The 14,092-nt window shown below is 46.4% G+C and overlaps 1 protein-coding gene across 1 annotated transcript in view; it reads left to right on the forward strand.

Moving 5' to 3' along the window:
* ARHGEF17 (Rho guanine nucleotide exchange factor 17) overlaps positions 1–14,092 on the forward strand; it is a 612,786-nt gene that overhangs the window by 460,177 nt on the left and 138,517 nt on the right. The window contains exon 4 of the mRNA XM_085623310.1: positions 12,862–12,978. Coding sequence (XP_085479436.1) covers positions 12,862–12,978 — 117 coding nt within the window. The remainder of the gene's footprint in view (positions 1–12,861; positions 12,979–14,092) is intronic.

Below are 14,092 nucleotides of genomic sequence, written 5' to 3' on the forward strand. Positions count from 1 at the left end.
TCGCTGATGGGCCCCACGCTTGGGACGCCAATTGTTAAATGGTAGCGGCAGTTTCAGTCGATAACCTTTCAAGTATTGCCCGGTGGTAATCGCCTCTTATACCATTCGATGTTAAACCAATAAAGAGGCAGGCGCCGGAGACTGGAAGGCAGGAAACAAAGTTTTATTCCGTCGGACCAGAACACATCAGATCAGACAGCAAGGTATCGTCACGAGGTGCTCTAACTGCATCTCTGAGGCCTGGCCTCTTATACACAGGTTTATGACTTTATTGCAGGTTTATCACACATGGCACATTCTTGAGATTGTCTTGATACAAGAAAGAACTTCCTCGGAATCCCCACTTCGAGCTCGTTCCCACACATATCTTCAGTGGGAGTCCCCACCCCTCCTACAGTAGGAGATGGCTATCACACAGCTGGACATTCCGCCAATTCCCGGGGGTGTGTGCAACCGGTCGGGTCTCAGGGGGTGAGGGCCTTGATCTGCTGTAATCCCTCTGATGTGGGGTGTTTTCCTTACAGCAGGGGCAATAAACTGCATCCGTAGGGCTAGGTGATGGCCTGGGATCGGTTCGGACAATCGGGCGCAGAGGATGGGGGTTATCAGGAAGGATGTATGACCATGTATGGGATGAAAGGAGGTGTTGGTCAGGCACGGGGTGTGATTCCATGGCAGGGTCGCGCAGAAGGAGAGGGTTTATGGCCCGTGTATGAGAGAGCGGGGGTGGCCGGCGCGCGGGGGATGCTTGCAGCGCCAGGGGAACGCGCTGGCGATCGACAATGAGCGGGGGAGAGAGTGGGGTGCTTAAAATGGCGGCTGTGCGTTCGCTGTGCGTGGCGCTGGGGAGAGGCAAGATGGCGTAGATAATGTTCAGTTACAAGCTAAATTTCCACAAAGGCACGAAATGGCTCTTAATGGCAAGTTCTACTAAATGCAAAAATTGGGACCGGGTAAGAAAATACTCTGGTACCTTATTAAGAGCAAGAACCCCATTTGGATCAGCCTAATGGAAGGGGTCTAGCTATCAGTGGTGCAGTGGCACAGGGGCCCAGAGGTGGAAGAGGGGTCCAGCTTCCCCTGTACCGGCTGTGGGTAGATTACAGGGCACCTACTCTGGGTGATTTTAACATGGAGTCTGCAAAAGTCCTGGAATTATTTACTGTTGAGGCGGAAGGGACAGGGTGGGGAGATTAGGACGGAGAGGATAGGAGAGAAATGGTGAAAAATGGGAAAGGAAAGAGCGAAAAATAGAAAGAAGAGGAAAAAGTGACTGAAAAGGAGGAGATAAGGATGAAGACATTGAATAGGGAAGAGGAGTAGAAAGGGGCCAGAAATAAGGATTTCTGGGAAAGAACAGGCGGAAGAAGATGGAAGATAGAGAGCAAAGTAAAGACCCGATCTAGATGAGAGTAAGGAGATGGGGAGAACATTTAGATTAAGCGAAGGGTGGGTGTAGAGGAGTACAACTGAGGGAGAGAGAAATGGAAAGAAAAGAGGGGAGTTGGTTTAAGGAGAACGAGGACCGAAAAGGAGGAAGGAGGTATAGAAGAGTGAGAGAAAGGAGGGGAAGAGAGAGGAAATCATAGAGAGGAGGGAAAGTGAAAGGAGGGCTATTTTTCATTCTTACGTTAGGGCCCCTGGCACTCTTTTTTTTTTTTTTTTTTTTTTTTTTTTTTATATCACGGCTTAATGTATACAGTACAGAGCAGATGATGCAGGGAAAGAAGCTACTGTTGATGGAATTTTCAATGTGCCAGATTTTAATGGGAGGCTGCTAATAACAATATTGTATGTATGGGGGTGAGATGGGCAATCATGTCTACTTTAGGACACTCCTAAGGGGCCCATGCTCAATGGGGTACCTTGGGCCCCAGATTGCAGGGGTGACGAGGAACAGACGCCTATTGAATAATGGGCCTTTTTTTTCAAAGGGGTCAATCAGTGAATGATGTAACACAGCACATCTCAGAACAGACCGCATCAAACAAAGCAACATTCTAGAATGCCTATAGATGGTGAGTGGCAGTGATTTAGGACTGTCTAGAGAACTGTCACAGCACATCTCAGAACAGACATCATCAAGCAAAGCAACATTCTAGAATGCCTATAGATGGTGAGTGGCAGTGATTTAGGACTGTCTAGAGAACTGTCACAGCACATCTCAGAACAGACCGCATCAAACAAAGCAACATTCTAGAATGCCTATAGATGGGGAGTGGCAGTGATTTAGGACTTGTCAAGATACCTGTCACAGCACATCTCAGAACAGACATCATCAAGCAAAGCAACATTCTAGAATGCCTATAGATGGTGAGTGGCAGTGATTTAGGACTGTCTAGAGAACTGTCACAGCACATCTCAGAACAGACATCATCAAGCAAAGCAACATTCTAGAATGCCTATAGTTGGTGAGTGTCAGTGATTTTGGACTTGTCAAGAGACCTGTTTTTTTTTCTCTGCACTGGATGGCCCTTTTAAAATCTATATTAGAATCCAAGACAGCACACACAACAATCCTGGAAATCAAGGAATGTCAGAGTTCCAAAAATATGTTTATTTAGCAGAGGCTATAGATGGAAGGGCATGGGATGGATGGTGTAGAAGGGTGGGCTAAAAAATGAGTCATTATAGACCCTCAGAACTGTAGAATGGACAACCTAATGTGAAAGTCAAAAGTGATAAAGCTTCCTCAAATACATGCACCCCACAAACGAAGCCTTCCTTTTATCATTATTTTTGAAAGGAAAATATCCACTAATCTGGCGATGGGGCCAAAAGGAGAAAGAAAAGACCTACAGAGAAAAATCAACGCACAGAATACGTTTTTGCTCATATTAATTAAGAGTTATGCAAAAGTTTTGATGTCAAAGCACTGTCTCCGATGAGGTTTTGAATGTGGGTGGCTTCTCTGATGTCTGGACTCAGCCCCTCTAGCCTTAGGAGCTCGGAGTTTGCTCCACGATGGCAAAAAAAAGTGAAAATGTGTTTTTTGCATTTTATTTGCGTGATTTGATACCCTTCGGAATACAGCCACTGCACCAGTTTGGGTCTTCAAATTAAACAGGTTCGAAGAGGCCTTGCTGGCCACATATCAACAGTAGTCGCGGTCATCAGGTCAAGATTAAATTATGAGAACTCTCTATATTTGAGTTTTCTAAGATCTCTTATTTTTTGCCTTCAATCTATACAAAATATTGCAGTCGTATTTGTAACGGGTGTTCCCAAATTTGTACCTGCGAGTCTTTTTATGTACTTTTCTCAATGCATGCCGGTGTCCACTGGATTCCTTTTCAGGACTATATTGTAACCAGTTTACGGACACGCGTCTGACCCTATGAAAAAGAACTTCCCAGAATCCAGTTTTCTTTTCAAACTGCTAATTGGCCATCTACTAATTCCAGCTTTTGTCGGCAAAAGAAAGGTGGTTGAGAGTTCTCAGCGAGAAGTACAAACTCATGGACCCTGTGCTGTGATCTGGCACATCATAAATCGTGGAAACATCTTAAAACCTGCCCCTTTACCACCTGGCACTTCCATGAACTTGATGTTTTCCTTACTCAGCTGTTGACCAACTCCTACGAACTCTGGGTTGAACACTCACTTTTGGAAAAGTACTTCACCTATTTAGATTAAGACCGATCTCTAGTACTTTAAGACAAATGTATAATGTATGTGGACTTGTGGTGTGAACCTAGTGGCAAAGCAACATTTGTTTCGAAGCAAAAGCATTTGCAAACTAAAAGGGAGATAAAACATGAGAGCAGATGGAGGTTACCAAATATAGGAATACAAAGGTTCTGCAGTGGTTAAAGAGGGGGAGGTCTCTTTTCGGATACTTACATCCATCATTCCATGACCTTGAGGCATCGGACGAGTTGCATAAGCACACAAGGGTGTGAGGTGACAGGACATCCATTCACCTAAGCCACAACACTACTAAAGTGTGCAAAGGCTAAGCTGGGTGGGTCCTATAGCCGGTGTATTAATGGAGCCCACATTGATGTTTGACCCAAAAGCAACTGGGCAGTTGCTCGATAAATTGATTGACCGCTTGAAGCACCTAAGAAAGCCTGATTGCAGACCATCAGAATGAGGCAGCGAGAACTCGCTCTTACTGGTAGGAAAGGAGTAGAATAATATAGAACGGAAAGGAAAGTGAAACTGCTTAAAGTCATGAGTTAAATTAGGCTCCTTATCTCTAGCACAAAAAAATGACTGTTAAGGAAAAGTTATTACATAGCGCATCTGTTGTCTTCTTGTAAACTTTTTCTCTTCTTTCCCATTGATAGCCACTATCCCCTCATAGGCCGGTGGCCCCCCAAAAAATCACAGTGCTCCAGTTTTTATACCCCCGAATTAAAATGATTATTCTCCCTCGCCCAATCATGCGCTTGGTTAGTTCTCAAACAAATTGTCTCCTCTGTGTCAGTTGTATCCAGTGGTTAATTTGTAAAGTAAAATAAAATAAGCGCTGGGGCTCCTGTCAGGAAGCAGCTTGCATCAGCCCATTTCAACTGTTAGCGCCACCTAAAACACAACCAACTGCAAGCAATGGAAGTAGGTAGATGGTATGACATAATGGCCAGAGTTGCCAACTTCAGAGCTGGGGAACTAGGTTTGAGTCTCGGCAGCGGCTCAACATCCTGTGATTTTGGCAAATCACGTAATCTTCCCGTGCCTACCATAAATGAATGCGTCCTTATCTGGTGTTCATGAAATGTGCTGGTGTTGATGATTAAGTGCCAGTGCAGAGCACCGGAAACTACCGGCTCAAATTAAGCACTGGTTGTTTTCCCAGCCTGCGTCCCATCATCCTGATGCTGCGGCCTCCCTCCCCCTCTATGTCCCTCAAGATCCTTACCTCTTCAATCACCGCAGTCAAAGAAAAGTCTCGGGCCAGTTTCTTGAATAGGCAGTAACTACTGCTCACTCCTGATCGGGGGGGGGGGGCGGAATACAATGGGGTGCACCGCTAGCGGAGCACAGTGTCAATGTTCAGCCTGCCTGGGCAGAAGTCATAACAAGCACTGGCAAAGCCAATAACTCTTGCCTGTGCACGAGCTATTGGCTTTGTCAATGGGATTTAGCCAGCTTGTACACCAGTGTGGCTGCTGTTCAGCGTGACTAAACGTTAGGGCATAGAGGAGAGTGTCATGGAGTGGAGTGGAGTGTTATGGAGTGGAGTGGAGTAAAGTGTTTGTCTGGAAAAAACTGCCTCACATTTGACTTCGGTCTTTCAAAGCACTGCAGATATGGGAAGATAAAAACAATACTTGAAAGCATATTTATTGCTCATACATCATCTGAGCTCCAGCGTGGTTATTCTGGGGATGGTGCAGCACCCTCTTCCCCCTCCCCCCCACCCCGCACCCCTACTACCAACGCTTATGACTGTGTGTATTGTAGACAGTAGGTCATCTACAACAGAGTGGTAAAGCTGTCTGTGGGCGAGGTCTAAAAACTCCCTGCGTTCCCTTTTCTAAACAGGAGCGCGCGGATAAGGACGTCGGGGGCTCAGTCTGACAGAACAGCTGCCCTGCAGATGTCGGCTCATACATAGTAGTCCTAGGGCCCCAGGCACCCTACTCTAGCCAATGGGAGGGCGAACGATAGTAGGCAGCAACGAGTTTCGTAGAGCTGTGAATCTACACCAGTATACTGCGTTTGTATTGCCCGCCCATCACTCTCTGCTGCAGGCCTGGGGCACGTGCCGCGTGGGGCGAGTGTGACGCATGAGGTTAACTCACCGAGGGAACTCTTGCCTTTGAGAACAACGAGTCTGAAAGTCTTTAATTTAATTCTTTTATCTTTCTTTAATAGCTCAGAAGAGCTCTTTGTTTCGGTGTATTATAAATTGCTTTCTTGCTTTTTAATTTGCTGTGTTATCTTGCTGCGCAGCTCGGTCGACGCACGCAATCTGTACATTGTATGAAACGCAGGGAGGCGTCGCTTATTCATTTCCATCGTCAGTTAATGGAAATCTGTTAACTCGACCACACGTGGGATCAAAGCAGTGCTGTTTGATGGGCTCTTTAGCGAGCATATCACCTGCCATCTTTGCGTCATTTCCTGCCAGAGAAGACCCTTGAACCCGCCCTGCGCCATAGTCTTTTCGCCTCTTTCATGCTTGCATAATCCAGCCTCTTTCTTGATTCTCTCTGTACAGAGTGCACTTGCTTATTTACAGCAAATGTCTCCTAGGGCAAATTCTTCTGCCAAGTACCTTTTCACATTCAGCTCCGTTTATTCCACGTCTCTCTCTGTTTTCATTTGTAATGCCAATAATTATATTTTACTTACATTTGTTGCTCAATATTGCTGCTTTATTTTTTCCACATGTATCACGTTTTTGCTTTATTGTTTCCTTGTTTTCTCCCTTGCATTTCTAAAGGGGAATGCTCCATATCCACACCGTCCACCTCATCTTCAAAACGGCATTCTTGACTTCCAAACGTTACAACTGCCCTTTACCTCTTTGTGCTTACTACCTGTTCAACCTGCCCTGCTTTTTTAGTTTTTTTGGTAAGGCTATCGCCAGACTATTTTTGCGCTAAATCATCCATAATTTACATGCCTTGAGGGGCTTTTGATCACAGGGCTTAATCCATTGGTCTATTAAATTGTCACTCACATTTTTAGGTCTCGCCTGACCCAGCGCATGCGCTGGTCTTGGGAGACTTATTGAGAGGGCTCCAAAAAGTGCTACCAGGCCAGCCTAGAGCTACAGTGCATGTGCGCGAGCGTGCGCAAGCCGCGCTTTACTGCGATTACTTTCACTTTCATGTTTGATAGTGATCGCGATCACTTTCACTTTCGCGGTCGCACGGCCGCTTTGCATAGCCAATAGGTCTCGCTTTTGGGACCTTATAAGTATTTAGTTATGCAACTGTTGCATGGCTCAACACTTGTATTGTTCCAAAGGCGAGACCTATTGGCTATGCCAATGCTTGTTCTTTCTCCAACCACAACATGGGGCAATTGGTCAGCCTTCTTCATCATTGGTTCCCTTCACTTTGAGTGACTGCACAAAGCCTGAGCTTATTATCCACACCCGCTTGAAAGTAGCTTCTTTCTTTTTCAGTTGTTAATCCATGTCAACATGTACATTCTATGTTTTTTTTAAATTATTAATTTTAAATACCAGCTGTGTATTTTGCCTGCATTTTGCAGTTTGTAAAAAAGTGTTTGTACAGTGTAACATAGTAGCTGCCTACGATTTGAGTAATTACTTAGATTGTGAGTTATTCTTCACAAATAATACAATTAAAATGCTTAGCACAACTGAAAAGCTTGTCGTTTAAAAAAACATCATTAGTAAAACAACCTCATCAGCAATTGTTTTTTACATTTTAAGCTGCTGCACACATAAGTCGTCCACTATCGGATAATGGCATATTCCCTCTTTTGCGGCATATGCTTGCAACAAAAAGGATTACAAAAAATAACCATCGCACCTCCTTGCCAAGGCCGGCCCTTTTAATTTACTTCTCAGCACAGCTTTTGCCTGTTGTATGTATGTGGAGACTTTTTTCAGTGTCTTGTTCATTAGAGCATAGACACTAAAGACAGACTTGATACACAGCTGCTATATATTTTCTGAGGCTACATACTATGCAAAGACTTTTAGAGCTCGTTTTTTTAACCAAAATGTTGAAGTTTTATTTGAGTAATTTTTTTAACTGAAGTCTTCATCACCAGTTTCAACCCACATTACTAGCCATCCTCCGGCTGTCAGTCAGCCACTTGGCTGTGCCTCAACTTTGTCTACATATCTGCACCTCTTCTGAACCTTCAGATGGACCCCCTTTCCATTCTTTCACATTGTGACTGTCGTAAAGGCACTCATGTCGTAATGACTTGACTACAGTGACAGAATTTATCTCCGCATTCTATTATTCCCCATCCATAGGCTTAAGTTAATTTTACACAAGTACACGTAGAAGACGTCAGAATGGAAGAACATCGGATGAAGGTCTATTTCACCAATCAGACTCTAATGATCCTCTCCGTCGATCTTTATCTGTTTACTTTTTCAGCGCTTTAACCTCTCTGGAGTAACCAAGAACACGTACACACACAGCTTTACAAAACTCATAAAAAAAATAATAAACGCAGTGGCCCGCCTCCTGCTGGCCAGTTTTGACTGTAACCCTATTGGCTTCCTAATTGACTGTGAGTAGGCAGAGATATACAGTGTTAGTGCGTCGCCTCTTTCATCATGCTGCCAACAAACAAGGACTACCTTCCTTCATGAAACAAATCCCAACCGAACCCCCGCCTTCCTTCCCCTATTCCCTGCTCCTTACTTCCAAAACTCACTCTTCGACTGTTGCGCTATTTTTGTTCTGTCATCAACACTTTAGAAAGGCTTTTCCCCATGTGTTTAGAGCATTCATAACCAACTGGCAGGCCATAACACCCTAAAAACATTGGCTTTCCAGCTGTAACCACCCAATCTGAGGTACCTCCGCCTGCCTTCGACTCACCACTGAGACCACCTTAGTAGTTAACATCATGGTCTACAAACACCTAAACATAACTATTGTTTTTGACAAAATAAATATTCTTGCCATAAAATAGATTCACAATTTCCATTGCAACATTTAAATATTTTATGGGTGGTCCACCCTAGCATGCACAGTGTTGTAAAAGCTTGCAGAATGTCAATAGTTCCTTGTTTAATTGAATTCAGCTTTATAGAGTTGGTCAAATATGCATCTAGAAATACAGTTATACCAAGACCATTTATGGCTGTCACTATGTAAATGAAGGGTAATGATGGTTACCAATGTGCTTAAAAAAGAGACCTCATGGACACGGTCGGCGTTCCTGTCCTGCATGATGCGAACACATCCCTTCTTGCTGCCATACGGCTCTGATCAGTGATCTCTCATCGGACTATGGCTGTACCCCTACTCCCTTGGAATAGATGGTTGATTGATCAGAGGTACATCTAATTGTGACTTGAAACACATCTATATGACTCAGCCTCGCTGTTAACCAACATATTAATTGATTATTCTTTTGCCAGGTGTTACAATTGATTGGACCATTGATTTATGGCTCAGGCAAATTATTAGTTGTCCTGATGATGATCCCTCATTGCTAAGGGATCGAAACGTCATCGACCCACACACTGACCTGCTAGACCTTGCATAAACTTTTCTTTTGGGTTCAGAAGTGCTTTGTTCTTGAAAAATGTGACCGCCAATTTGCATATGATTACTGGTCACATCTTGCTCTTTACCTGTATGGTTATTTTTTTGTCTGTTTTTAACACTTATTTTAGACTACCCCGGTAGGGGTACATTCCCTAATTTGTCTTTTATTCGAGCAATACATTTTCTTTTGCTTATTGTCACTGGAACAGTTTTTGGGAATTATGTTTCCATAATTATTGCGTTCACATTTACGGCTTAGGGACCCCTCTTCCTCTAGCTAAAAAAGAGAATTGGAATTTATGAATTGTGATGAACACGAAGAGAGAAGGCTTCTAAAGCATCTTAGCTAATCACAGTCGAAAGAATTATGCCTCCGCCATCTTTACCTGACTTCACACATCATGACCCATGCAATCTTTGGACCAGCCTTCCAGCAATGCACAACACCCACCGCCAGAGGTACGCCTCCAACAGAGCAACAAAACTAACCTGTAACTCCTGGACTGTGGATACTTGTGTCCACTTAAGTTTTGGGTCTTGTGGGACTTTTCTTGTATGTAGCCATTGCAGACATTCCTTTGTTGCTGTTCTGTTGACAAGCATGAGATTTAAAACGTCTCTAACCTGGATGAGTGTGACTATGGCTGCTGTTCGTCAGGGCGTAATACCAGACAGTGGGAGTGGTGGTTGATTTTACCAGTCTAGTCCCCCTCCTAACATCTATCCTAGCTTCTGACGCCTTCGTACTGTAGATCATGCAACCAGTGGGAATGTTGCTGCTAATAACGAAGGTACGTGATACTTAGACGCTGCCGTACTTCTTGATGGTGTGTTATAATGCATATGTAAAGCGCATCTGCCATTTGCATGGCCTCTTGGCGCTGGCAGCTGGCTTGGGCTCACTCTCTTTCCTGCTGTGTGTGAGTTCACTACAATTGAAACCACTTAACTTGGTCAAGTCCTGCAGCCTCGCCCGGCATTAGTGCTCTTGTCACCAGGGAGCTCTTGACTTGAAGTGATGGGTGATGGTGAGCTTCTGTCCCGGTGACGGTCTTTCAACCACAATTTGTGTCTTTTGCCCCATGGTCCCTGTCTTTCTACCCCAGACCCTGTTCTCAACCCCAGTCTCAGTGCATGTATATTCCTACCCAAATGTGCATGTCATGTCTCTGTTTTTGTATGACCATGTCATTGCCCCAGAGTCTCTATCCCTAATGCAGTGCCCATGACTGTGTCTTTCTGCACAGCCACCTTTATTCATGCATCCCTGCTCAAGGGTCTCTTTTCTGCCTCGGTGCCTGTCACCCTACTGGAGTGTTTGTCTAATAAACAGTGTGTCTGTCTCTCCTTGTCCCAGGATCGGCCTCTCCTTGTCCCAGGATCGGCCTCTCCTTGTCCCAGGATCGGCCTCTCCTTGTCCCAGGATCGGCCTGCTCCTTGTCCCAGGATCGGCCTGCTCCTTGTCCCAGGATCGGCCTGCTCCTTGGCCCAGGATCGGCCTGCTCCTTGTCCCAGGATCGGCCTGCTCCTTGTCCCAGGATCGGACAGCTCCTTGTCCCAGGATCGGACAGCTCCTTGTCCCAGGATCGGACAGCTCCTTGTCCCAGGATCGGACAGCTCCTTGTCCCAGGATCGGACAGCTCCTTGTCCCAGGATCGGCCAGCTCCTTGTCCCAGGATCGGCCAGCTCCTTGTCCCAGGATCGGAGAGCTCCTTGTCCCAGGATCGGCCAGCTCCTTGTCCCAGGATCGGCCAGCTCCTTGTCCCAGGATCGGCCAGCTCCTATATCGGCCAGCTCCTTGTCCCAGGATCGGCCTGCTCCTTGTCCCAGGATCGGCCTGCTCCTTGTCCCAGGATCGGCCTGCTCCTTGTCCCAGGATCGGCCTGCTCCTTGTCCCAGGATCGGCCTGCTCCTTGTCCCAGGATCGGCCAGCTCCTTGTCCCAGGATCGGCCAGCTCCTTGTCCCAGGATCGGCCAGCTCCTATATCGGCCAGCTCCTTGTCCCAGGATCGGCCTGCTCCTTGTCCCAGGATCGGCCTGCTCCTTGTCCCAGGATCGGCCTGCTCCTTGTCCCAGGATCGGCCAGCTCCTTGTCCCAGGATCGGCCAGCTCCTTGTCCCAGGAACCCCCAGGATCGGCCAGCTCCTTGTCCCAGGATCGGCCTGCTCCTTGTCTATGGACCGCCCTCTCCTTGTCTATGGACCGCCCTCTCCTTGTCTATGGACCGCCCTCTCCTTGTCTATGGACCGCCCTCTCCTTGTCTATGGACCGCCCTCTCCTTGTCTATGGACCGCCCTCTCCTTGTCTATGGACCGCCCTCTCCTTGTCTATGGACCGCCCTCTCCTTGTCTATGGACCGCCCTCTCCTTGTCCATGGACCGCCCTCTCCTTGTCCATTGACCGCCCCCTCCTGGTCCATGGATCTGGCCTTTCCTTGTTCCAGCATCTTGCCTCTCCTTGTATAAGTGTCCAAGTCTCTCTACTGCCCCTGATTTCCTGTCCTCTTTCCTCCTTCCTTGTTCTCCATGCTGCTCTGTCACACTGCATGTCTCCTCCCGGTGCTAATGTTTGTGTCTCCCTCTTTCATTGTAAATTTCTTCAGTTTCCCTATCTCCTTGTGTCCGACCCAGTGTCCATGACAGCCTGTGTCAGTCTTCCTACCTCCCTATCCAGGCCTGTGTCTCTTTGTCCCCAAGTCTACATTTCCTTTTCCAAATTTTCCTTTTTGTCTCTCGGTGTCTCCTATCCGTATCCTTATCACCTGCCGCCATTATCTGAGACTTCTATATCAGTGTCTTTGTCTCTCAGTCCTGGGGTTTCATTTTCCCTGCCTCCCTCCTAGTGCCTTTGTCTCCCTCTCGCAGCGTCCCTTTACTTCCTTCCAATCCCACATGTATAAGCCTTATTTGTGTCCCATGGAGGTCTGTGTATTTTTCCACCATATGAAATTCTGTTGCACAAATAGCCCTTGAGGAAGATGCAGGGCTAGGTGGAGTGTGGTTGGTGGGATAGGAGGCTTAGGAATGGAAGGGAAAAAAGTACCCTGGAGGGGGTAGCATTTAAAGGTTATTATATTCGCCTGTTTTTCTGCCTGGGAAAAATGGATCCAGTGTTCCACATCTGGTAAATCCTGGTACAGGAAAACCAGGCCAGTCGTGATAGGGATCAGCGGAATGTCACATGATTGCAACTTTTCACTATGCATGGCATTTCATGGGCTTTATTTTGCTAGCGTTCTTTAAATAGATCCATACAGTTAAATGCTTGTGGTACTTGTAACAGTGGCCGGGGTCGCCACTGACATAAATCCCTGATCATATTCCCCAAAGCAATCGTGCACGTTTCTCATCCACGTCTTAACAAAGTTAAGTTTGAGACCAGGGTTTACGGAGTGTGATCCTTCAAAGGGGCTTGTGTTTTTGCTGACTATGGAAACAACTGTGTTACGAGGAAGAGATCACAGGCCTTGGGCTCTGAATCATCCTTGCCTTGGCACCTCAGGTCTTGGTTGAAGAGCGCCAACCAAGGATACATGGGTGTGCATTGAATGGACACGAAATAAACCTGGAACACACCATTTTTCAGACATAGTAAAATGCGGGTTGAGCGGTTATGTATGAGGCTAGTTTGGCCTTTGAGTTATGTTCAGAAGTCCACTAGTCCACTAGTACATTGATTTTTTTTTTCTCTTCTCCAGTTTTCCAAAGACATCCTCGTGAAGATCTATTCAGCTTATATCGACAATTTCCTCAATGCCAAAGATGCTGTAAGAATCGCCAGAGAAGCAAGACCCGCCTTTTTGAAGTTCCTGGAGGTTTGTGTAATGCAGGGGTACTCACAAACTTTCTCTCGGGGGCCAAATTTACAGTGTGGTTTCTGGCTGAGGGCCGCACCGGTGGGGGCGGGGCCAGTGGGGGAGGGGGCGGGGCTAGACCCCCAAAAAAATCTATGACCATGAGGTTGAACACAGGCCCCTGCAGTGGACGCCTTTGTCCACTGAGCCACCAGACCAGGCATTCACACATATCTATCTATCTATCTATGTATCTATCTATCTATCTATCTATCTATCTATCTATCTATCTATCTATCTGTCTCCCTCCCTCTGTCTCCCTCCCTCTCTCTCGCTCTCTCCTTCTCTCTATCACTCTCCCTCTCTCTCCGTCTCCTTCCCTCTCTCTCTCTCCGTCTCCTTCCTTCTCTCTCTCTCTCTCTCTCTCCCTCTGTCTCCATCGGGAGCTTTGTGGGTGTTTCTGGGGGACTGCTGGCATTGGGGGGGCTGGTCCTTGCACCTTTCACAGGGGAGGCATCCCTCGGGGCAGCTGCTGTAGGACTCGGCCTCTCCACCGCAGGGGGAGTCACCTGCCCTGCCCTGCCCTGCCCTTGATTGCACTATGCGAGAGCTGAGAAACCCTCAACCAACAAACAACTAGGGCCCTCAGCCTCCCACACTCCCTCCCCGGCACCCCGTTTCAGAACAGACATGGGGCGAATCACACAAGTACTTACGAGTGAGAGAAGAGGTACTACAGGGCTTAGATTTACACAGACAAGTCTTTGAAAATGATATATTTCAGTACGTTTGCCTTACCGTGAATGGGCTGATTTTCCACCAGTGGATTTTTAAGCAACTGAAAATCCACCAGTTTCTGTTTATGGTTAAGGTTTCTATTTTCCTCTGTCTTAAAAGACCTCCATTTACGTGCTTCACCAATTCCCAACTTGCAGACATGTGGTGACATTTAATGTCATTCTTTAATCAGAAATGAGGAAGCTGGTAAGGACTATGAATATCAACAAAGTTATAACATTTTGGGTGTTAACTGCCCCCAGTACAGCCACCACGGGCCACTATTTGAGAACACCTATATGCACGGTTTACCTCTAATATTAAACTAAAGACGGCAGAAAATGAACGAAACGTAAGA

This window comes from Triturus cristatus, chromosome 8, assembly GCF_964204655.1.
Source record: "Triturus cristatus chromosome 8, aTriCri1.1, whole genome shotgun sequence".
NCBI lineage: Eukaryota > Metazoa > Chordata > Amphibia > Caudata > Salamandridae > Triturus > Triturus cristatus.